The 22848-nt window shown below is 47.4% G+C and overlaps 10 protein-coding genes across 10 annotated transcripts; 3 read left to right on the top strand and 7 right to left on the bottom strand.

Annotated features, from left to right (window-relative positions):
• Positions 1-518: 518 nt before the first annotated feature.
• N7516_003785 (MDR/SDR family oxidoreductase) lies at positions 519-3325 on the bottom strand (the record flags this gene model as incomplete). Its single annotated transcript, XM_057216505.1, has 5 exons — positions 519-1851; positions 1905-2314; positions 2365-2649; positions 2703-3210; positions 3309-3325. 5 exons carry the CDS (start codon positions 3323-3325, stop codon positions 519-521), a joined length of 2553 nt encoding a protein of 850 aa, XP_057078388.1.
• Positions 3326-4106: 781 nt separating this feature from the next.
• Positions 4107-4517, top strand: N7516_003784 (uncharacterized protein; the record flags this gene model as incomplete). The annotated part of the gene is made up of 2 exons (XM_057216504.1): positions 4107-4157; positions 4230-4517. 2 exons carry the CDS (start codon positions 4107-4109, stop codon positions 4515-4517), a joined length of 339 nt encoding a protein of 112 aa, XP_057078387.1.
• Positions 4518-4802: 285 nt separating this feature from the next.
• Positions 4803-5714, top strand: N7516_003783 (Major facilitator superfamily domain general substrate transporter; the record flags this gene model as incomplete). The annotated part of the gene is made up of 1 exon (XM_057216503.1): positions 4803-5714. One exon carries the CDS (start codon positions 4803-4805, stop codon positions 5712-5714), a length of 912 nt encoding a protein of 303 aa, XP_057078386.1.
• A 910-nt stretch (positions 5715-6624) lies between these two features.
• On the bottom strand, positions 6625-8069 carry N7516_003782 (aminotransferase-like domain-containing protein; the record flags this gene model as incomplete). The annotated part of the gene is made up of 3 exons (XM_057216502.1): positions 6625-7084; positions 7142-7524; positions 7593-8069. 3 exons carry the CDS (start codon positions 8067-8069, stop codon positions 6625-6627), a joined length of 1320 nt encoding a protein of 439 aa, XP_057078385.1.
• Positions 8070-8576: 507 nt separating this feature from the next.
• N7516_003781 (ubiquitin-conjugating enzyme E2) lies at positions 8577-9379 on the bottom strand (the record flags this gene model as incomplete). The annotated part of the gene is made up of 4 exons (XM_057216501.1): positions 8577-8861; positions 8943-9143; positions 9270-9281; positions 9353-9379. 4 exons carry the CDS (start codon positions 9377-9379, stop codon positions 8577-8579), a joined length of 525 nt encoding a protein of 174 aa, XP_057078384.1.
• Positions 9380-10007: 628 nt separating this feature from the next.
• N7516_003780 (serine/threonine-protein kinase) lies at positions 10008-11388 on the bottom strand (the record flags this gene model as incomplete). The annotated part of the gene is made up of 4 exons (XM_057216500.1): positions 10008-10807; positions 10861-11017; positions 11072-11282; positions 11345-11388. 4 exons carry the CDS (start codon positions 11386-11388, stop codon positions 10008-10010), a joined length of 1212 nt encoding a protein of 403 aa, XP_057078383.1.
• Positions 11389-13387: 1999 nt separating this feature from the next.
• On the top strand, positions 13388-13851 carry N7516_003779 (uncharacterized protein; the record flags this gene model as incomplete). The annotated part of the gene is made up of 2 exons (XM_057216499.1): positions 13388-13535; positions 13625-13851. Coding segments are annotated over 2 exons (375 nt in total), but the record flags the coding sequence as incomplete, so codon positions are not given.
• Positions 13852-14274: 423 nt separating this feature from the next.
• On the bottom strand, positions 14275-16112 carry N7516_003778 (uncharacterized protein; the record flags this gene model as incomplete). The annotated part of the gene is made up of 2 exons (XM_057216498.1): positions 14275-15894; positions 15951-16112. 2 exons carry the CDS (start codon positions 16110-16112, stop codon positions 14275-14277), a joined length of 1782 nt encoding a protein of 593 aa, XP_057078381.1.
• Positions 16113-16605: 493 nt separating this feature from the next.
• N7516_003777 (putative serine/threonine protein kinase) lies at positions 16606-19193 on the bottom strand (the record flags this gene model as incomplete). The annotated part of the gene is made up of 2 exons (XM_057216497.1): positions 16606-16907; positions 16967-19193. 2 exons carry the CDS (start codon positions 19191-19193, stop codon positions 16606-16608), a joined length of 2529 nt encoding a protein of 842 aa, XP_057078380.1.
• Positions 19194-19351: 158 nt separating this feature from the next.
• Positions 19352-20780, bottom strand: N7516_003776 (uncharacterized protein; the record flags this gene model as incomplete). The annotated part of the gene is made up of 2 exons (XM_057216496.1): positions 19352-20513; positions 20548-20780. 2 exons carry the CDS (start codon positions 20778-20780, stop codon positions 19352-19354), a joined length of 1395 nt encoding a protein of 464 aa, XP_057078379.1.
• Between the last annotated feature and the right edge of the window lie 2068 nt (positions 20781-22848).

Here is a 22848-nt window from a genome sequence, read left to right as displayed (position 1 = left end):
ATAACTAAGTATATAAACCGAAGTTATTTATAGGTTACTAGACCTATCTATACAACCTACCGGTCGACTATCTATCGTTCTACTACCTGCATGGTCACGTGGTTCCGTAGTACCCGAACGGGTTAGCTTGCCAGTGCAGGTGTTATCCGATACGGAGTGGGTCTTGCTTAGGGCGGATCATACTCTTGCTCACTGAGCATGACCATGGCTTCTCTTTCCTGAGTCTCCGTTGCCTGGGCATTGGTCGTTGCACGTGATCTGCTGACAGATCTGTTGTATACCTAGGTACAATTGAGCGGGTTAATAAGCTTAATACTAAGCTTTTAGCTGAGCTTGATACTATAGCTGAGAGTTCAAACCGCCTCCGTAAGTATATACAGCACTGTATAGATAGTAGTACCCTTCTAGCTAGAGATATATATGATTTGTCTGTAGAATGAAATTGACAACTTTCTATTGTCGATCCTAATACTAACGAGTAAAGCGATAGGTAAACCTAAAGCCAATCTATACAGACCCTACTTCAAGCTTTTTCTGATTCCATCTGCAGCATGTTTAGCGAGAACATCCAATGTCCCTTTGCCCATCATTTCTAAGACACTGATATCAAACCGGAAGGTCTGGTTCCACCACATACGCATCTCGATGGCGACCAACGAGTCCATGCCAAGATCTGCAAGGCCCAGGTTTGTGTTGACCTCTTCGTCGGCCTTGGATAGAAGACTCAAGACCTTCAGGCTGATCTCGCGAGCGAGTATTTCAACTGCCTCTGGTGTCTCCATGATACTGGGGTCTCCGCGCGCCGAAGCCAAGAACCCCTTCAACCCATCACTGCCAGATGCTACACCTGCAGACCCAGTACTCTTGCGATTATGATACACCGCCATACGTGGATCATTGCGCCACACTAGGCGGTTCTTGTCACTGTCAAGTGAAAGTGTCGAATCAAATCCAAGGAGGAATGCAGATCGGGTCATCGTGGATGCAGGAGCTGTTGCCACAACCAAACCGTCGAGGACTTCCTTTCCGCCAATACAGTAAAATTCAGCACTCTTTAGCTGTCGCAGTAGATGATCCTTCTGAGAGAAAACACCAACGCCATCAATGGGGCCGAAGTCAATGACTGATGCAGCCAGACCCTGCTGTTGGCGGTAGTTGCAGAATGCATTGAGGAAGGTATTTGCTCCAGCATAATTGGCCTGACCCGGCTGACCGATCACTCCCGATATTGAACTGAACAAAGTAAAGAAATCCAGGGCAATCCCTGCTGCAAGGGTCGCATTGTGCAAGTTCCAGGTTCCAATGGTCTTGGGTTTTGTTGCCAGTTCCCAATCTTCCCAACTCATTTTGGAAAATGCCACATCTCGCAGAACCATAGACATCTGTAATATGCCTTTGAGAGGAGCAATTGCTGCCTTGATTGCGCGGTCCACAACTTCTGGATCTGATACACTGCCCTGGACCAGCTGTACTTCACAGCCCATTGTGACGAGTTCATTCACGAATGCTTTGTCACCGGGTCCTTTACCCGCACTCCGCGACAGGAATATCAAGTTCCTTGCACCGTGCTCTACCATCCATGTTGACACGCATCGCCCAAGACCACCGAGACCTCCAATTAAAAGATAAGACGCAGAACAGTCGAATTGGGGAGTTATGGATCTCTTAACAGCATTTTCGATAAGAAATCCCGTTCCATCGGATTTGCGCAATTGAACAACAACGTTACTTTCTGGAGAAACCTGCAGCTCAGAAAAGGCGTTCTGGATATGGGATACATCGAAAACCTTTGGCGGTTGAATGAGGCGAATCGTGCCGTTGGCGAGCAACTTCAACGTATCGGTGAGAATCCTTTCTCCGGTTAGCATTCCTTTAACTCTTGATGATACACATAAGAAACTCACTCCTTTATTAGTTCCGGCTTACTCTCTTGAATTCGGCCAATGTCAACAAGAGAGTAGCTGCAATTTGGTCGGATAGCAGTAATGTTTTGCTTCTCGTTGATACCCAACCTTTCAGTCTCAATAACAACGCCAAACTCTGCGATACAGACCCAGGAGGCATGACCCAGCTCACCAGGGAGAGAGTTGAGCACAATGTCCACCCCTAGAGCATTTGTCGATTCTAACACTGATTCTGGGAATTTGGGATCAGATGTGAGATATATCTGGCTCCGCGGAACATGGAGGTTGTGGACTAGGTGAGCTGCTTCATTCTCGTCATCCGCAGTTGCGAAAACTGTAGCCTCCAAGAAGTGTGCAATCTGGATGGCAGCAATTCCTATGCGAGTGGCCCCACGCTGGATCAAAATTGACTATAATGACATGTTAGCTTCAACGTACCTTGTGGTTAGTTGGTACATACCCGGCCTTTCGTCAAACGTGCGACATGGCTCAGGGCGTAGATTGCAGTGGTGTAGATGAGCGATAGGTGGGCAGCATCATTGAAGGTAAGATCCTCGGAAAGCCTCACGCAAAGTGCCTCCGATCGCACAATAACAGATGCAAGAGTTCCCTGTCCTAAAGCCATGACGCGGTCGTGAATCTTGAGGTCCTTCACACCATGGCCCACCCGGCGAATTATACCTACTGCTTCCTGTCCGAAATCGAGATAAGAGACCTCTATAGATCCGGTTGCGACAAAGATATCCTGATCATCAGGTCAGCGTGGTGAATTCAACGTATCGTGCGCATGAAACTTACTCGCTGATTTAAACCCACTGAGTAAACCTCAATTTCAACATCATCACTCCCCAATGGAGTAGTCGGTTGGTATTCCCAATGTATATCTGACAGCCGGCCAGGTCTACTTGTAGTCAAGGCAAGATGATCATCGTCGGATGACCTGACCAGGTCCCCTCCAAGGGAGAATGGATGGATGCGAGGAACATTTACTTCTCCTTCATGAATGGCATACTCCATATCCGTATGGAGGGATGTGGACTCCGCTCGAAGTTGGAATCGCTCAAAGACATCAAGAGCAGTATTGTCGAAACTAGCCATCTCACAAACAGCGAAGTCAATTCCAAACTCAGAGCGCATGGTTCGAGCGAAACCTAGGGTCTGGGCATATTGTTGGCTTTTGGATGTAGGAGGAATGATCCAGAAGATTTCAATATCGCTCACAGAGCCAATGAAGTCCTTCAGACGAGCGAATACATCCGCCGATAAGCCCTCAAAGAAAGAGGCTCCTTGGTCCAGAATATTCGAACTAAGGAACGAGGCGTTAAGAGGTAATGGGTGGTCCGTCGGAGAAGCCCCATTCAGCAATGTGTAAGCTGGGGTTATATTTCGATTACGAGTGCATACTTAGCCGATGTATTCATCCCAAATTTAGAGAAACAAGGTCGAATACATGGATTTATAGGGTATTTGTTGGATCTCATATTCTACAACTTAGCTTTTACAACTCTCAACTCAATCAATTGCTCACATTCCACAATGCACTTTGACGTCCACCACGTAGACCTCTCCTAACAGTATTATACCAGTATACCATATATTACGTCTAGTCATCATTTTAGTTCCAAGGTTAATTAGAGTTGTTAACTAATACCTGCCATTTGTACTATATATTCCATTTTCCTTTGTTTGGACCCCCTTATGGCCGCTTGCAGCGAGATAACGCATACATAACGACAAGGATTATATTGCGCCATTTCTTTCAATCTTATCACATAAAGTGCTGAATGTAACAAAGGGACACACCCCTGGATATCGATTACCAATCCACCTCATTACCAATCACTTCGAACAGCCTTGCCTACGTTGTATGTGCATATTTGTAGCCATTTTTCTCCTCTAAGGGAGAAATTCGAGTATCAATCTTCAATCTTCAATTTATTCCAAAATACCCAAAGAATGTCCTTATCCATAGAAACCGCACCAAACACGAAAGAATATTCCGACCAGTCATCTTTAGGAGATCCCAAAACTCCGTCTCAGTCCCAGTGTCAAGCACAATCTCAAAACCAATCTGAATGCGAATGTATAGAGAAAAAAGATGTACTCTCAAACATGTCAGCACCAATCGACTCCGAAACAGGGCAACGGAGCCGGAAGGGAAAGCCTCTATCATTCTATCTTACATTTATAGCTTTGCTATTAATGGTCTTCTTGGTGTCCCTGGATGCCACCACGTTAGCCGTTGCAATCCCGGTAATTCGATAATCAGTCCTTCAATTCAAATGACTATTGAGCTCACCTAACCCTTACTCTCTCTCTCTATAGGCCATCACCGATGAACTTTCCGGTACGACTTTGACCGCGTTTTGGGCCAACATCTCCTTTACAGTAGCTGTTGTGGTCATCCAGCCTATTTATACTAGTTTCTCAGACATCTTCGGCCGTAAAATCCCTCTTTATATGGCTTTTTCCCTTTTCGGCATTGGATCAATTGTCTTTGCCGTCGCGAACAATATGGCAGTTCTGATTGTAGGACGTGTTCTACAAGGACTTGGCGGAGGCGGACTCGACGTCCTAAGTGAGGTTATTGTCGCCGATATCACTACTCTATAAGAGAGGGCTATATATATTAGATTACTATCGCTTCCAATGGCTACAGGGTGTATCGCGGGTCCTATTCTCGGTGCACTCTTTAGTGAGTTTGTTACGTGGAGATGGATCGGCTGGATTAATCTACCTATAATTGGTATTGCCCTCTTTCTGGCTATTTTCTTTATACGCCTAAGACCAATTAATCAGTCACTTCGCTCCCAGCTTAGCCGTATAGACTGGCTTGGAATGCTACTATTTACGGCCGGTTGTGTTCTTCTCGCCTTACCGCTTAGTTGGGCAGGGAATATGTATCCTTGGGGATCGTGGCGAACAATCGTTCCGCTAATTATTGGTGTTTTGATTTTGGTGGGATTTGCATTTTACGAGGGTTATCAGACTGACTACGAGGGTTATCAGACTAACGCGGATCAGACTAACGCGGTCTTCCCCTACCGTATCTTCAGCTCGAGAACGGCACAAATGTCCCTGCTTGGAAGCTTTATCCATGGCTTCGTGCTTTATACTCTTCTACAATATCTTCCACTATTTTTCCAAGCGGTCTACCTCGAAACACCGCTAAAGTCCTCTATCTCGATCCTACCATTCTGCTGTGTAGTCTTTGTCTTTACGGGAATTACCGCCTTCGCCGTTGACTTCTTCCGGAAATATATGTGGGAAATTTGGGCTGGATGGATTTTCCTCGCTGTTGGCTGTGGTATCCTCTCACTATGGGACCAATCTTCCTCAGTGGCTATAACTGCTGGTTTCCAGGTTATTGCGGGGATTGGTATTGGGACAATCTTCAGCGTTCCTCCTATCCCAATGCAAGCCAGCGCTGCACCCGATGACCAGGGTCTCGCAATGGGAATAATGGTCTCATTCAGGCTATTCGGTGCCCTTATTGGTCTTGCAGTTAGTGCCACGACATTCAGCAGTGTCCTCGCCAATAGGATTAGCGGCATCGATTTACCTGCTTCTTTGGCATTGTTAAAAGACCCTAGTGAGGCCGTCAGCTTTATTCCCTATTTGCGAACGGCCGACATCTCTCCTGATATACGGGACCTCATTCGAGATGCATACAAGGACGCCATGCAGACAATCTGGTATGAACTGGCAGCTTTTGGAGTATTGGGTTTCTTGAGCTCTCTATTCGTGGAGGAATTGACTATGGAGACGGAAGAGTTGGGTCGGCAGCATTTCGAGCATGAGTCAGACTGAATTGAAATCCACCACCATTGGAAGGTTAGGTGGTCAAGCGGATGAAACCGGGTTTGGGATGTGGAATTGAGAAATGCACAGGGACCAGTGGTGTGCGATGTTACGAGCCAAGTCTTTAGAGAAAGAGTGCATTCAAACAAGAAAAGCAAAGATGGGGAGAAGAGAAGAAGAAGTGCAGAGAGAGATCCAGAGGGGTTGATATAGCTGGATCTCTACAAACAATGGAACAATGCAAACACTAGACTCTTTCCCAAATAGGCTTAGTAGGCATGCCCAATTAGGCATAGTAGCACTCCATCAAACAAAGGAAGAAAGCAAACAAAGAACAAAGAACGATCTTGACATGTCGATCGTGATGCGACACGTGTAGCCACGCTGGATCGACAAGTCCGGAGTTCAAAAAGATTGGACTGTCGGTCGGTGACTTTTGGTGGGGGTTTTGGTCGTGTTAGGATCCAGGCTTATAACCTGTTGGGATCTACAGTCAAGTGGATGAGATGGAGGAGACCACAATAGATTGTATTGTGGGATCACCAACGATGATGATGATGATGATGGAGGAAAGAGAGAGAGAACTATGTTGTAGTCTATCTACAGATATGGGGAGACATGTGGAAGCATGTGATCCTAGGTCACGTGAGAGAGTTCGACACCCCCTGTGGTCCCGAGCAGAGTCTAGGGCCTACCGCTGCAGCGACAATCGGACGTTCCGATTGTTTGGTCAAATGCTCTTATGTAATCACACAGGTGCAGCGGTCTTCCCGTCTGGATTACAGGAGGAAACATGCAAGGTCACGTGACCTCGCAACAATGTCTAATAAATTCGAAGCCGGAAGCAGAGATTACACATTTTCATAAGAAGTCTTACTCAAGGAAACACTCCAAAGGTGACACACCAATTCTATTTCTTCTATTTATTGTTTGTAAGTATATTCTCAATGACAAGCCCTAGCCTCCCCACCCCCTCAATTAGCCGCCCTTCATCCTCCCACATGAAACAAAGTCTCAACCTGCGATGCAAGTCTCCCCCTGGAGCATTCCCTGGAACTGCAAATGTCTCACCGCCACCTAGTACCAAATTTTGCATCTCGAAGGCCTGCTGGCACACCTGGGTCGCGGTCAATTCTGCTGGAAGCTGAACCCAGACGTAGTATCCCCCTGCGACGGAATTAGTCTCCGGATCAGGAGTAAATGACACGCCGAAACGACCGAGATGTGTTTTGATTGCCGATGCCAGAAGACAATGTCTACGTCGTCCTTCTGGGACTAGGACGTTGGCAATATATTCAGACAAGAAGTTATCCTCAAGCAGCTCATTGATGAAAGTTGACGTTAGTTGCGAAGGAGCGCCACCAGAGCGCGTAGAACCACTGTAAGTAAAATTTTTAGCATACTTTCAGTATTCTGATCTAGGAATGAGCACTCACGCTTGAGAAAGACCATAGATGAAGTCTTTCGTCCCTTCAGCCCATCCAACTCGACATCCAGGGCCAATAAGCTTGCTGAATGATCCATTGCTCACGACATTGCCGAATCGATTTTCTGGACCACCATCAATCACCCGATCTATATCCACGAGACGCGGCTGAAGATGCGAACCCGTGTTGGCGGGATGTGTGACGCCCCAACTGAGAAAGTCATATACATCATCAGCGACGACAAGAGCATTGTGCTTCCGCGCGACTCTGATGAGTGCCTCGCGCCTCGAGTGAGACATCGTCGTCCCTGACGGATTAGAGAAACTTGGGACGCAATAGATGAGATGCTTATATATCTTTCTATACGGCCTGTGGGGCTTATATGTCTTCTCCTATTTCCATCATTAGCATATGTTATACCGAAATCTATCAGCAGCTTAGTATGGGACAAAGCACATACCTGGCCATCTTGACGGCCTGGGTTTCTGCTACGCCCAAATTCAAGCAAAGCAAGTTCAAGTGCACCAACATCCATCCCATCCCCGTCCTCGGGTATCCCCCGCATCCGTCCACTGAACCCAGCATCCTCGAATACCCGGAAGACGAGATGATACGTTGGCTCCACGATCCATATAATCTCTGTCTGCGCTGGGTCCGTGAATACCTGCAATACACATGCTAGATTCTGGCTGGCTCCTCCAGTAATACATATCCGCTCTGCGCTGATGGGCTGCGCAGGTGCATAGGATTGGGATAGCCACTTGGCTATGTTTTTTCTTAGTGGGGAGTAGCCTTCATCGGGGCCATAGGCAAATCCTTCGGTGAATATAGCTTTGTTGGATAGGGCGTTGTTGGTTGCTTGTTTGAGGCGTTCCACCGGAAGCATGGCGGTTGCGGGCCATCCCTGGAAAAGGTCAATTTGAGTCGTAGGTGCCATTTCTGATTTTCAAGGTAATTATACTCGAGTTATTATTTGAAGAACGGAGAACATTGGCTCGTTCTTATACTTGGGGCTTGGATGGTTTGTACTATTCTGGCTTTGGGAATATAAGCGATCTGGCCAATCACATCGAACATGATAAAATATATGAAATCTATTACTTGATATCCTCTCTCTTGTATACTCTAACTCTATTTACCAAATATTGTTTAAAGAGAAATAGCTCTCTTATTGATCGGACTGCTAAAAAAAAAATGAAACCCCTTGAACGCCCGCAAGGAAACCACACCAACAATGGGCCAGTGCCAGGATGAATGCAAACGCGAAGAATGAAGAAAAATACAATCTCACCAGGCACCATGTAAATCCTGCCGCTCGAATCTCAAGGGGCGGGATTGCATCCATGCAGAAAACACCAATGTATGTTCCCACCCCGCCAGCGCAGGTCATCTCCTATGCTGCACACACCACGGACTAGCTCCCAACTTTGGAGGAGCTAGGGATTTATACGTTGTCATCCTCGTAGACAAAGTTGATGTCACGGATGCGACGGCGGTTGGTGGCAATGAATTCCTTGTCGCCGGCGGGTCGCTCATCACGATTGTTGGCGGTAAGCATGCTCTGAAGGCTCATGCAGACGCTCTCGACTGTCTGTACTGGAGACCAACCGGCGGAACCCAGGAGGTCAAGGCAGATAATACCATTGCTGTAGATGTGGGGATGCATTGGGATCGTGCGAGGTGTGCCGGTGGAGGCAGGACATTGGATGAATTGGACCTCGGGGGGGTTCTAAAAAGATTGTGTGTCAAAACCTAGAATTTTCTCTAATTGCAAGACGAGATAAGGACAAGAGTGGTGGAATGGGGCTACCGAGAGAGACGATAGAGACCGAGGCTGATGGCCGAGAAGATGGGGCTTACCAATAGGGTACTTGTTACTGAAGGTAAACTTCAGACGATAAGTCTGGTCGAGATAAAGTGGGTTATTGTCAAGGATCTTGATGTCCATCTGCCATTCCTCCAGATTGTCACATTTGACGATTGTAATTCCCGGTGGGACATGCTCTTGCATCTAGAAAGTCAAAGGTCAGCGAAATAGGTTCATAGATGAACGATATGCATGTGCGCCATGGTATGCTCCCAAGCAAACGGCGGGACAAAGGCGATAAGGCCTAGAAGAAAAGGGAGGGATTGGTACCTTAAGGAGCTCCTATAAGTTGTGAATATCGAGTCAGCAAGATGCACATTCCAGTAGGCTTCAGATATAGAGAGTATATTCACCTTGCTCAGACGCTTTGTAGCGAACATTGTTGCGATGAGTGCTGAAAGAAAATATTTAGATGATTGAGCTCCGGTGGAGCAGGAGGGGCGGTGTCTCTCGAGGTGGAGTAGAACGGATGTATGATGTATGACGTTGAGGACGGAAATGCGAGGAACCTCTTAACAAGTGAGATGAAAATGAACTAAAGCAGTAATGGGTAGAAGATGGCCAGAAGAGAAGAGATATTGTCAAAAAGATAACAAACGAGGGTCTAAAGCTAGGTGGGGAGGTTATCTATTAATACACGTGATATCGACACCTGACTATATATATCTTGGTCATGCCCAAGGTAGATAACTTTCTAACTTGTCATAGACATTACTATGTAGCTTTGTAGCTTTCATAAGTGGTTGCATAAGGTGCATTTAGTTCTTCCCAAGGAAATTTCCATAGTAATTGTACATCAAACTTAAATGCTCTATGAAAATAAGGGAAAGCTTATCGATTGCTTCAAAATTGTATATTCACTCTGATTGACTAGGATAAATGGGAATCACAGAATTATATCCAAGAAACCGCCAGGCAGTTAAAAGAGAAGTACAGGACAGGACATATGAACAGCATATGAACAAGACATAAGTTGTAAAAGAAACAAAAAGAAAGATGGCAAACGATCTACGAAGAAGCAGCCTTCTCGCGAGCTTCACGTTCAACCTTCTCCCGCTCCTCAGTCTCCTTCTGCTCACGAACCTTGGCCAAAACAACTTCACGGAAAATAGCACCGCGAGCAGCACTGGCCAGACTCTTCTTCTTTGCGTGGCCAGAGGTAGGACTGGCATCGTCGCTTGGCGCTGATGGCTCCGGCGCACTTGGCTCTTCGGTTGAGTCGCCCATGTCCATGGGGCTAGGGATATCCTCCCCATCTCCATCCTCTTCCTCGTGCATCTTGAGCGACTCGATACGGTTGGCAAGCTTGACGATCTCAATTCCGCGGCGGAGACGGGCACGCGCAATGTAGGTGCGGATTTCAGGCAGCAAGTCACGGTCACTCGCAGTCTCTCCGGTCAGCCATACATGCTTGAGCGCTTCCTCAGAGGAAACTCGCTTGGCGGGGTCCGTATCCAGGAGAGTGAGAATGAAATCTTTGGCGTCCTGGGACACATCGCGCCAGTACCGCTCGTGGAAGATGATGCGGCCTGTCCGGCATTCTTCGATGAGATCGGTCAAGTTCTCAGATCGGAAGGGGGAGTAACCGCATAGAAGGGTATAGGTGATGACACCGAGCGACCACATATCGACAGCCTTACCGTGGCCCTGCTTGAGCATGACCTCGGGAGCAGCATATCCAAAGGAACCGGCCATGCTAGTCAGTACCTCGGAGGGGCTGTGCAGCATCTTTGCAATACCGAAATCTGCCAAGACCAATTGAGAGTCGGCGGCACGGGTGAGGTAGAGGAGGTTCTCGGGTTTCAGGTCTTCGCAAAGGTTAGCTACATGTAAAGCGCTAGTATGACTTAAGGAGACCAACCTCGGTGAACAATGTTACGTTTGTGCAGATAGTTCACGGCATCAAGCACCTGGCGGATGGTCTGCGACGCATCCTTCTCAGTGAACTTGCCATACTCGCAGATCCGGTCGAACAATTCGCCACCGGTGGCTAGCTGTGTAACGATATAGAATTTGTCCTAGGTCGATGATTAGAACTCTGCACGGATTGGATCAAACAGAGACGCGCTCACCTTAGATTCGAACCAGTCGACGAAAGAGACAATGTGGGGATGTTGGAGAGATTGCAGCATCTCAAGCTCATCGTGGACCATGCCCTCGTTGCCACGGACATTTTTCTTCAGAATTATCTTGACCGCAACCTTCTGTCCGTCGGTGGCATCCGCCTCGCGAACAATTCCGTATGTACCAGCACCCAGCGTCCGTCCGAATTTATAGAGAGCCCTATAGCCAGCGAAAACCAGGTCAGCGAATGTGGCAAGGGAGCTAAGATAAGGAGGCCGTACTTCTTTTCGTAGCTCTCTGGCTGCCCGGACAGCTTGTTGAGCATGTTTGCGACTAAAGGAATGCAGGTTAGTAAATTGCGGGGCCTGTCAGATGAATCGCGCAAAACAAATAAAGCAAAGGACCCCTGGATGAGTCGACCGAGCGGGGAGGGCTTAGACATGGCGAAGCAGACCGTGACACAAAATGAAAGCTAGAAGACCAAGTCCTCCTAGCCCCCATATATTCCATAGGGGGCTGATAGGCAGCATGTAGATCGTCATGGTAGTTCCAACACAGTGAAGAGTCGAATTATGGATAAGGCTGACGCGAAGCCGGACAATATTCGGCCAAGACCACAGGGCGAATCATAGCAAAATGGAACAGAGGACAAAAGTCCCGCAAATATGGAATATCGACTCACAACTCATGATGTGGGGATAGGGCTGCAGGCGCCCAAGGTGGCAGACGCGGTGTGCAATGGGCTCGAATGGGCACAGAACCCGTTAGGTAGCAATGACTAGAATGACGAAGAGGAGGAAGATTCAAAAACTGAGGCTTTTAAGGTCGAAAATTGTGTCCAATCTAGCAAGACAATAAGGTCAGCGATATAGAAAATATAGAAACGCCCAATGCCCAATGCGAGGGGTTGACCATGCGCGCGGGGTTGGCTGCGTGAAGATTCCAACCAGAACCAATGAAGTAAACATACCACACGTAGACCAAGAAATATCAGAGATCGCAGTTCAATGGCAAGTCAGGCCAAGGAGATGAAAATAAAAAATGATAGAAAAAAGAGTGTCTGAAGAGAGGGGGAAGATCAGGAGTTCTAGACGCGATAAGCCTCGAGTTGATTTGGGGTTGTAGGGTTTAGCGCCAGCACATACGGGCGACTAAATAGGCCACACGACACATAACTCTCTCATTGGTTTATATTGCCAGGCAATAATTTAGATCCACTCTCACTTCACAAGTACCATGTTGAATAACTAACTATATAGTTAGTTACTTTATATAGTATTTTTATAAATGAATACTGTTGAGCAACCTGTTACAATGTGGGGAGAAAGCAGAGGAAGAATTATTAATTGATTAAACTAGAAATGTAGGGGGTTATATACCCTGCTAAAACCATCTAAACTCTGCTCGATTATAGTAAACAAGCTAACAAATAGTACGGAGTAAATAACGAACAAATAGGGCTTAGTCTATAGTTAGCAAGCCTATATATATGTATAGGAGATTGTTCTACAAATACGATATTATTTTTTTAACACCTGGCTCTTTATACTCCTAAGTCTCAAGTCTTGGCTCTTGATTTCTTGATTTCTTACTATCTTAATCTGAATTGAACCTGAATTGAACCTGAATTGAATCTATAAAGTGTATAGTATAGAAATAAAAGAGAAGTTAAAATTAGTAAATGCTTCAAGAAGCCCTGGAGGCAGTGATGAACTAGGCGGTGGGGTAATAACCAATGAGAGAGTTTTGTGTCGGATGGCATATTTAGTCGCCCGTAAGCACAGCCACAACGGGAATGTTACTGCCTCCAGGGCTGATTCTATAGAATCAATTAATTAGAAAAAAGGAGAAAAAAGGAGAAAAAAGGAGAAAAAAAGAGAAAAAAACTGGATAATTATCATAAACTAAGAGCAAAATGTACATTCCCCAAGTTATCATCAAAGTCCAATTAGTTAGTTATGCACATGAACTACATGTACAGTGTAGATCTCGCATGTGATTTTGGGAGATGTCACTATTTACAACCCACTATGTTGTATGAAGAATCCACAGTCCTTTTTTGATCTTATATTTTCTACCCCTGAAGTGCAAAGATATACGTTATTATCTTTCCCCCTAGCTAAATGAAAGGACACAAATAGAATATTTGAAGCTCCAAGAGCTGTGGTAGATCTATGTATGTTGCAGAGCCAAAACACTACTTTATCCCAACAACACTTTATTTAGACTGGCAACAAAAAAAAAGAGAAAAAATGCCATGATGCATACCGATTGATGTGCAAGTCCTTCCTTGATCGGCAATAAATATCCCGACCCCACCAGGGTCCTATGTAGCACGGCGTCATGAAATTTCAATTGTGCTATCCTTCCTCTTCTTTCTTACCATCCAGGTAATTCTACTTGGCGCTTGGGTCACTGGTTATCTAGACCCATACCAAAAACAGCCCCAGGAGCTCGTGTTGGACTACATGGGTGAGACAAAGGCGTCTTATAGATTGAAAAGAATGTTATGACAAAGTAGAAGAGAAGGCAAAAGCATACTAACCAGGTTTTACTTATAGAAAGCCTTACTGACAAGAAACTCACCGAGGACCAAAATCTAAGCAAGATTCAAGATCAACTCGGGAATCAACTGGATGGTGTGTTTGGTAAAGGAGGTGGAGGGCTGGGAGAAGGATTTGGTTGTGTCGAGCAAAGGTCTTTGAGGTGGTGGACTGTTAGAACGAAGGATAAGAATAGCAAGATTGACTTTGGATTGAAATTAAGATTAAGTTTGAGATTAAGTTGAAGAAATAGGGGATCGTCCAAGCTGTAAACACACAAAAGACCAGATCGTGATCCTTTGTACGAAATCAACCGAGCGAAGAAGCAATAATGCTGTCCTCCAGTAAACCTGATAGCATACTCAACTCCACCAAACCACTGCTCAACAGATCATGGTGATAACCATGACTTAAGTGTCAACCACCCAGGCAGATTGAGCAATGCGATACCCATCGAGCATCCAGAATCGGATAGCTCATGTCATGAAACTGTACCAGCATTTTCACGACAGGTAACCCACGAAAAAAAAAAAACAAAAGCACAAAAGCACAAAAGCAAAAAGCAAAAAAGCAAAAAAAAAAAGAAAAACGAAAAACGAAAAAAGAAAAAAAAGAAAAAAAAGAGCAAATAATAAAAAGAAACCAGCAAGATAACGGACAGGAAGATCTCAGCGCTGCATCCATTCGCGAGATCCATAACCTGTCGGACCAAGCTCTGCCAAAGCAGTTTCGCAAAGCTTATCGTAGTACTCAGTCCCCTTCCAGAGACTATGCTTCGACCGAATACCAATCCTCCAATCCTCTTCCCTGAGCCGCTTAATGCGCTGCGCCTTAGTCTCAACCCGAATAACATTTCCATACTCATCGATATTAGGCCCCTCAATCACAGTCGATTCCTGGGGTTCACCGGAATCGGGGTTAATCTTCACGGGAGAAAAAGTCCAGAAGGAAGCAGAGCGGGCCATAGTAGTGTTGCGAGACCGACGGGCCTGCTGCAAATCCGAAACATGCTTAATCTGCTTGCGGAGTCCGGCCACGTCGGCGGGAATATGCTCGCGGAGCCACTTGACGGCGTCGTTGAACTCACTGATCTGGGCGGCGCGCTCAGAGCTGACAGGCGCGGGGGAGGGGGATGACTTTCTAGATGGCAACGAGGGTGACTTGATTCTTTTCTTCTCTGGCGAGCCGAGGATGGGAATCTTCTTTCTCATAACGGGCGTGGGGGTCGATGGAGCCTTGGTCGTGGGTGAAGAGAGGACGGGACTCAGACGCTTCGGCCGCGGTGCTAGGGGAGGAGGACTCGTCTCCTTTGAGTTAGCATTCAGACGTCCGGATGGGATTATCTTCAAGGGTAGCCGGGGTGGGCGAGCTCGGACTGGTCGATTCACCTCATTCCTAGACGTTTCTTGCTCTGAGCCTCCGCAAATTACCATTGCAGAGCTGCCGCACATGAGCACTTCGCCAGAGCTCTTCCGAATGGCAAGTGGGGATGGAATGAGCTCGCTGCGCTTTACCGGGTCCTCAAGTTCAGCTGGGAACGTGATCGGAGATAGACGCACTGGTGGCCGCTTTAGATCGGGATGTTTTGGCGGCGTGCGGGTCACAAAAGGGTCGTCGGCTCCCGCAATAATGGAGTTATCAATCATGCGTGCAATGTTTCGAACGATAGATCCCCCGTTGGGAAGTCCATCTCGGGCACTATTAAAAGAGAGTAATTGATCCCTGGTAGCCGGGCGAACAGGAACGGCGCGTGGTGGAGGTGGAGGCGCATAGTTCGGAGGCGGGATATGAAAGGCTGGAGGAGCAGGAGCGCTATAGTCAAGACGCGAGGCTTCTCCAACAGTAGGAGGTGGCGTGAGACAAAAGGCAGTGGTAACAGAATGGGTTGGAGAGGAATAGGGAGAATGGTCAGGCGAAGGAGGAGTGTGAGCTAGCCTAGCATTATGTGCCGACAGATTCTGAACTGACAGAGTTTGAGCATTTGGATCAGGACCAGGAGGGACACCATAGGCCGGGGAAACTGCAGGGCTCCACTCGGTAGTACTCAACGAAGACCGAGGAGTCGAGTCGGGCGAAAGAAGGAAAGTAACTGGCGAATAGGTCTGGTTGGGATTCAGAACTGGTACAGGGATAGTAGCTGGCAAAGACTCATAGGAAGTCTGAAACCGTTCCATAGCAGAAGTCAGAAGCGGGACTTTGACAGCCGAAAAGATATGAGCTGCTCGTCCCATGTACTCATATGAGGTGGCTGCATAATAGTGGAGGTAGGTCGCACAGATCGGATGAAGCTATGCATAAACCCGTTAGCAATCAGAATTTGGGATGGTATACGTGAAACACAAACCGGACTAGACGCGGTGTCTATGAGCTGATTGCAACGCAAGGCACATTGCTTGTATTGTTGATTGAGACATAGCCATTTCACATCAAGGAGAGCCCTCTTCCATTCACCAGGGTTCTGTGGAGGAGAGAACCCACCAAAGGGCACCGAGGCTTCTCGTGGCATTGCTGAGGTATTTGAGGATGGATAGGGAGATACAAAGGGAAGAAGTGATGAAGGAGGATGAAGAAAAAGAAGAAGAGATGAAATGCGAGATGGGGCAAGAAGAGAAAGAGTAGACAAAAGAATGGAGGAGACTTTGCCTCTTCAAATTAAGACCTGGGCACTTGAGGTGCCAACTCGGAGCCTGCCAGACAAGTTCAGTGTATATGCTTCTACCTTGTTCAGTCATGCTTATCAGGCTTGACCAGGACCCTTAATACTACAGACATGTCTCCAAGTGTATTTTCAGCTATCAAATAGGATACATCTTTATCTCTAGCAGCCAAGAAGTGGTGTCTACATCATCATCCTTCCTGGAAACTATGTAGTGGAGATAAAATGCATGCAAATCGAACATAATATTAGTTATTGATATTGTAGATAACTTGACACTCCTGGATCCTTTTCAGGGCTTTACTTGCCAGTAATAATATCCCACAGATCCATATTTGGTCATCTAGACCTGCTCAACAACCTGAACACCATTCATCTCATGCTTGATCTCGGCCCGTGACAATGCCTCACCAGTCGCCGAAAGCGACTCTAGGAAATCACCTAGTAAACGGTTGAGTTCTGCTGCCACCACACCATCATCAGTGCCCTCCATCAGACTCGCTGCATTCGGAGGATAGAGAGCTGGGAAGGGGATTGGTCCCTTATCTTCTACCTGTGGCATGGGGACTTCAGACATGTCGTGTCGTACATGTCGAATAGTTTCGAACACGGGAGATCCCGGTTCTGAGACCGGGCCCGAAGTCACTGAGGAAGCAGTGGGGGGGTTTGGGGAACTGGAACGGCGGTAGGTAAAGCTGTCATACCATCTTCATACGAGGAAGTTCTGGAGTGCTCCTTCCATACAGGGTGAGATTCTTCGTCTGGCCCGGGGCCATCGAGAATCCCCGAAGCCTCATATTCATTGTAACCGGCTAATTCCAGCATTGCGGGAAGTTCTGTGTCGAAGAAATGACTGTGATGAAGCGAGTTTGCACCCTCTGGGGTGGTGGGGCGATCGAAGCGGAAGGGATCGTAATCTGAGTCGGAGGTATTCGATGCCGAAGTCGAAGGACGTGAGTCACCCGGTTCATCTGTTGACAGTGGCTGCGACTGCGGTGGAGGTTGAACCTCAGGCAGCGGGGCCCGGAGGGTGTCATGTCGGTCATCGTAGGTTTGGCTCTCGGGCACGGATCCCATCACTGGGAATGTCCACTGCATGGTAGCTCGCTTCTCAGCCTGGAAAGACTCGTCTGTGACATGCTCCTGTGCAGGGACCTCCTTCTCTTCTTCTTCTACTTCTGCTTTTTCTTCTTCTGGTTGTTCCTCTTCATCTTGTGTGAATGACGGGAATTTCCAGTCCATGGTGGGAGGTCGAGGACCGGAAGGCACGAACGTATCTTCGAGGTTCGCATCGTCATCCACGCCGCTATCAGACGACTTTGAGCTATTCTCGGAGGGGGTCCTGTTCAATCGAAGACTGGACCGGGTCGCGCGGATAGTATTTGCATCGACCAATTGGAAAGGCTGCGCAGATGGAGCTCCTGCTGCGTAGTGCGAGGCCTCGAATGACCCGATATCGATATCGAGAAAAGTTGATGTGACAGAGGAGCGGTCTGTTTCCGCACGAAGGGGAAGATCGGAAGTGGGTTGGGCAGGTTCGATGGGGACAAAGTCATTTTTTGTTTCATATGTGTAGCTGGGCTTCTCTTCATTAAACAGGCCTTCCATTGCTACTGCGCCTCGGCGCACACGTTCATCGAAATTGACCTTATCTTCATAGTTAAGATCATCCTCCGAAAACTTTTCGTACATCTCTTGCTCAGGAGTTGTGTCGGTAGGACTGATGGACTGCTGCATCTCCGCCAGCGAGGCGGCAATTTCGTCCAGGTCAATGACAGAGAATCTTCGCTCGAATCCATCTGTTGTACTGAAATTCCAGTCATCTTCTGACTCCTCGATGCCTGGGAGTTCAGCTGCCGCGGCACCGCCTGGGTGGAACAAAGAAATCCGCTGGCCTCCTCGCTGGGACCACTGGTAGTAGTTTCTCACCAACTCACCAACCGAGGCGGTTGGATATTCCTCTTCCGTACCGGCAATGTAGGGGTGGGCAAGGATGTCTGCCATCGTGGGACGAGTTTCAGGGTTGGAGTCAAGGGCGTAGGAAATAAGGTCCTTCAGGCCTTGGCTGTACACATCGCTGTCCAGCTGGGGAGTCTTGCGATTTAGTTGGCGACCGATTTGCATTCGTTCTCGCAGGCCTGCGTTTGGCGGGTTCCCGTTCGCGAATTCAAACAGTGTGCACCCATACGCCCACACATCAATCTCATTGCCATATTGATGGGCCTCTCCACGGGTTGCAAACATCTCTGGTGGCATCCAGTGTGGTGTTCCAATCCAGGTGGATCGTTTGTCTCGCTGTGATTGAAGGACACCAGCAACACCGAAGTCACAGATTTCCAGACGACCCTCTTCATGAACAAGAATATTTGCAGCTTTGACATCACGATGAATGATTCCAGCTTCGTGAATAGCATGAAGCCCAACAGCTAGCTCACGAGCGATTGGAATGATGTATTTCTCATCGAGCTTGTCGTTTGTTGCACGCATCAAGGTACGGACACTGCCACCGGGACAATACTCACAAACCAGCCACAACTGAGAGTGAATTGAGATGGCTTCAATGATCTCATTGATGTTTTTTGCACCGGAATCCTTCACTTGCTTCATCACCTTTGTTTCATGAATGAAATCTTTGATTGACTCATCTCTGAAATCCCGAAGCGACTTGTAGTCTAGCGAGTCAATATCTAGGACTTTGATGGCAACCAGCCGGCCCGATGGTGTTTGATGACCTTTGTAAACACGACCATAGGCACCTTTGCCTATCAACTCTTCAAACTCGTATGGTGGAACCTCGGTTTTCGCACGACGACACATCTCTTGGACAGCCACCCCTTGTTCGCGAGCTAGCTTGATCGCTTCTGCCTTGTGCTTGGTGATGGCCGCCATTGCCGAGGATGGGTCCAGGAGACGAGACGTTCGAGAGTCCATTGTGAGGGAAGATAGGCTTGAAATGAGCGAGGTGTGAAAATGGATGATCGTAAGAATGAGACAGGTATAAAAGTGAGCAAGGAATAAAGATAGAGATGGAGGTTGAGTGAGACGAGTTTGAAGGGATTGTATAGATATGCGGCTTCTCGGACGTGGAATTAATGATTGAGAGCAGATGGCGTGCGTTTGCGGGTTCGACAAAGCAAATGTTTGACCTTTTTAACACAATTCTTCCAGATTCTCTTGGGCTTTGATGTGTTCCTTTTTCTAGAGGCGAAAGAGACCGCCGGCGGAAGAGTAGAGATATGAAGAGGCGTATTTTTGTAATATCGAGGGGGATCTGTAGGTGTAGCGCGCCCTTCGAAGATGCTGCGGAAGGAGTACTGCCTTCTGATCACACGGCTAATCGGACGAACTCTCGAGGAGGGTTCAGGGAAAGGGGTGTATGTGTACCGGTTTGTGCGCTCCTGGGCCCTGTGGGAGCTTTCAGGATCCGCTCGTTGTCCCTCGTGATGATCAACAGGGAGACGTAACTCTCCGAAAGAGCCGCTGGGGGTCAGGGAAGGGATATGAAGGGAAGTGTTCCGAGTGTTGGTGACAGTTGAATAAACCGGCGGGGAGATTCTAGAAGAACTAGGAGAGGTATTACCTAGCCCACTGGTGTCGAGCCTACTGGTGTTGAGTGCAGATGTATCAGCCTTGGCACAGATGCTGGAAGAATATTGTTCTCCGATCGGGCTACTGTCTCCCAAATCTTCAGAGAATCGGGAAATCCGAGGAAGACTAGTCGCAGGTTTGATCTGACTGCTGGCAAGCGTTGATGTGTTAGCCTGGGCACTGTCTTTCGGTGGCACTCGTTGGGCGTCGGAATAAAGGTGGGAGAAACTCTGGCCCTTGACTGTTTGATTGCAACCGGGTGGACTTGAGAATGATTCAAGTAGCCGCTCAAAGCTCCCAGGTTGATTTAATGTCCTCGGGTCCTGGGATTCTTCGCAATTGCCTTGGGTTCCGGGGGTCTCGTCGAAGTTATCAACAGAGTCGGGTGGCTCACCTATTTCGCTGTCATAGACTGACGGGCTCGGGGGTGCAAATGATCCAGGGTGTGCAACGTTCTCTGATGCCTTAGGGTCTTCAGGGGAGGGAGGCTCGTCGTCCGTTGCAAGCTGTTGGAGTAACTCGGAGAGCAGTGATTCTGAATCTGTACCGATCAGGGAAGTCCACTCTTCTTCGTAGTGAACCCGATCTCTGCCTTCTAAACCTTCACGGGAGTCACTAGGATGACGGTGCTCGGATCGTAGACGAAGCTGATTGGCACGTTCACTGTGAGGGTGGCAGGTTAGTCAGGGAAATCTACTCAGTAAATGGAGGAATATCTTGCCAGAGCCTAGCAGATGCAAGTCTGCGAGCAATACTGGTAGAGCTATTTTGACCAGATTGATTCCGGCTGTGACTGGTCTCTAGGTCTGCACCAGGAAGCCAAGAAAATGGGTCGGACGAGCCGAAAAGACGAAGCAAGAATTGATGCTCGCTTGGGGGAAACCCGAGCTCCTCAATTAGATTTTGGAGTCTAGAAGACTCGTTAGCCATTCCGTTTCAGAATTACACGGGCCGTAATCGATCGAATCCGGACGTAAATTCAATGATTGGAAAGGGTAGATGGGATGGAAGCAATCGTGTCGCGTCGCGGCGCCGCCGAGCATTTTGGGACTCACCTCGTACTGGTCGCTTAGTTAATCGAAAAGCGATCCCCCACCTAGGAAATTCAAACATCCATATAATCGAGTCGACACGCCGAGTCTCTGCATTTGCCCTTCCAATATAGAATGCTTCGCAGGGGTAAACAGGCCTTGACAGTGAACTAAGGCAGAGCCGATATTTCAGAGCCCACAGTCTGATTGACACACAGCTTCCCACAGATACAGTACAAGGCTTGAGAGATGTGAATATGTTGAGGAACAAAGCGATGAAGGCTGGCTGCCAGATGTCGTTGGCGTATTGTGGCACGTGATATACACACCCTTATCGTGACCTCAAGAAGATCCTATCGCTTATCGTGGTTTATCGTGGTTTATCTGGTTTATCGTCACTTATCGTGACTTATCGTGACCCTTGGCTTGAGGCGGATTGCTCTAAGATTCCATGCTTTCTTTTGTTACTCAGGGAATGCTCCTGCATCCATCCATACAGGTACATATATAGTTATTGCACTAAAATTAGGTATGAAGAAATGATTTATATATTGAATCTGTTGACTAGGGTTCAAAACGAAGCGAACGGTTTAATCGGGATATCATTCCTACCACTTGCTCCTTCCGCTAGTCGACGCAATCCGTCATTGAATAGCCTTCGAAGCTGCCAGGGAAACCAATCCCAATACCAAATTGCTTGATATCTACGACATCGGAGTCATAAAAGAAGACTCTGCCTGGTATGTCGAGCAAGGTGGGCTGAGTAGAGAGATCCATCGGGAGATGGAATCCCAAGCGGCGGATGGCCTGCTCCCGGATTTGGAAAATATCATGCACATTTCAGGACTGCAATTCTATAACAATGCTCCTATGGCATCGAATGGCTCATGGGATGAATTTGTCGCTGGGTTGGAGACGTTCGAGGGGAATACTAAACCCGATTGCCTGTCTCGGCTTTACATTTTCTATGTCGAATCGTTGGAAATGCATGAATAGATCAGACAGGCAAATTCTAACCAACAGATTCTTATAACCATATGTGTTCAGGGAAGAATTCAAAAGACTTCATGACGAGCTAGGTAAAATAACATAGTATACATCAAATTCTATAAACAGAGAGAGCCCATATCACAAAGATAGAAAGGAGAGCCGCAGGCCTACACTGTTATAAATGCGGGAGCTGGTAGACTTCTCCTCGTGGGAATCTTTGGCTTCTGTATCACCTGTCACACCCTTTTCCAATGTAGCCCAGGGACTTCATTCTTGCCAGCCGTGATTTCGAGGATTTCATCTTCGTTGGAGTTGATTTCGTTACTGCCCGTATCATAGACAGTGTAGATCTATCGAGGAAAGTTTGCCCCAAGCCCAACACTGTTTGCGTCCTTGGTATCGGTTTTCGCGACAATGCCCAAATGGCAGGTGTCCTCATCAATAATTGCGCTACGTGCTTCTATGAATAGACCGATATCAAGCTTGAAACTCGCAGCCCCGAACTCGAACGTGCATTGTGTCACTGGAAGTTGTATTATATGGGATAGAGGTTGGCCCAGACGTTGGGTTTCAGTGGCACCCAATTGAGAGAAGATATCCTGCGCGATGGGTTCTAGGACATAGGTATAAGACAATAAGACAACAAGGGATCAAGTAGATCTTGTATCAAGGCGCCTACCCCCACCCCACTCCACCCTTGGGAAACATCGGTGTTTCATTGGTAGAGAGGCTCGTCGTATTGACCCGAAAAACCTTTCTATAATCGGAAGGGTTGTTGAAGATAGGAAGTATATGGAATTCCCAGTGTGGATGCCGCTCCGAGTAATCCGACACGTCTATACAATCCTGAGGTCATATATAACTAATCTCTTGAATAGATATTATTGGCTTAGGATATGGCGAAACAAACTCGTCTTTTATCCCCCTTACTGAAGCATTGATTAATGCTGGAACCATCAGATCCCCGGATTTTAGTA

The sequence above is a fragment of the Penicillium verrucosum genome, assembly GCF_028828655.1.
Source record: "Penicillium verrucosum strain IBT 35672 chromosome Unknown utg000001l_segment0_segment0, whole genome shotgun sequence".
In the NCBI taxonomy this organism is placed as follows: domain Eukaryota; kingdom Fungi; phylum Ascomycota; class Eurotiomycetes; order Eurotiales; family Aspergillaceae; genus Penicillium; species Penicillium verrucosum.
Note: the sequence above shows the minus strand (reverse complement) of the source record. Positions and strands in the feature narration are given on the sequence as shown.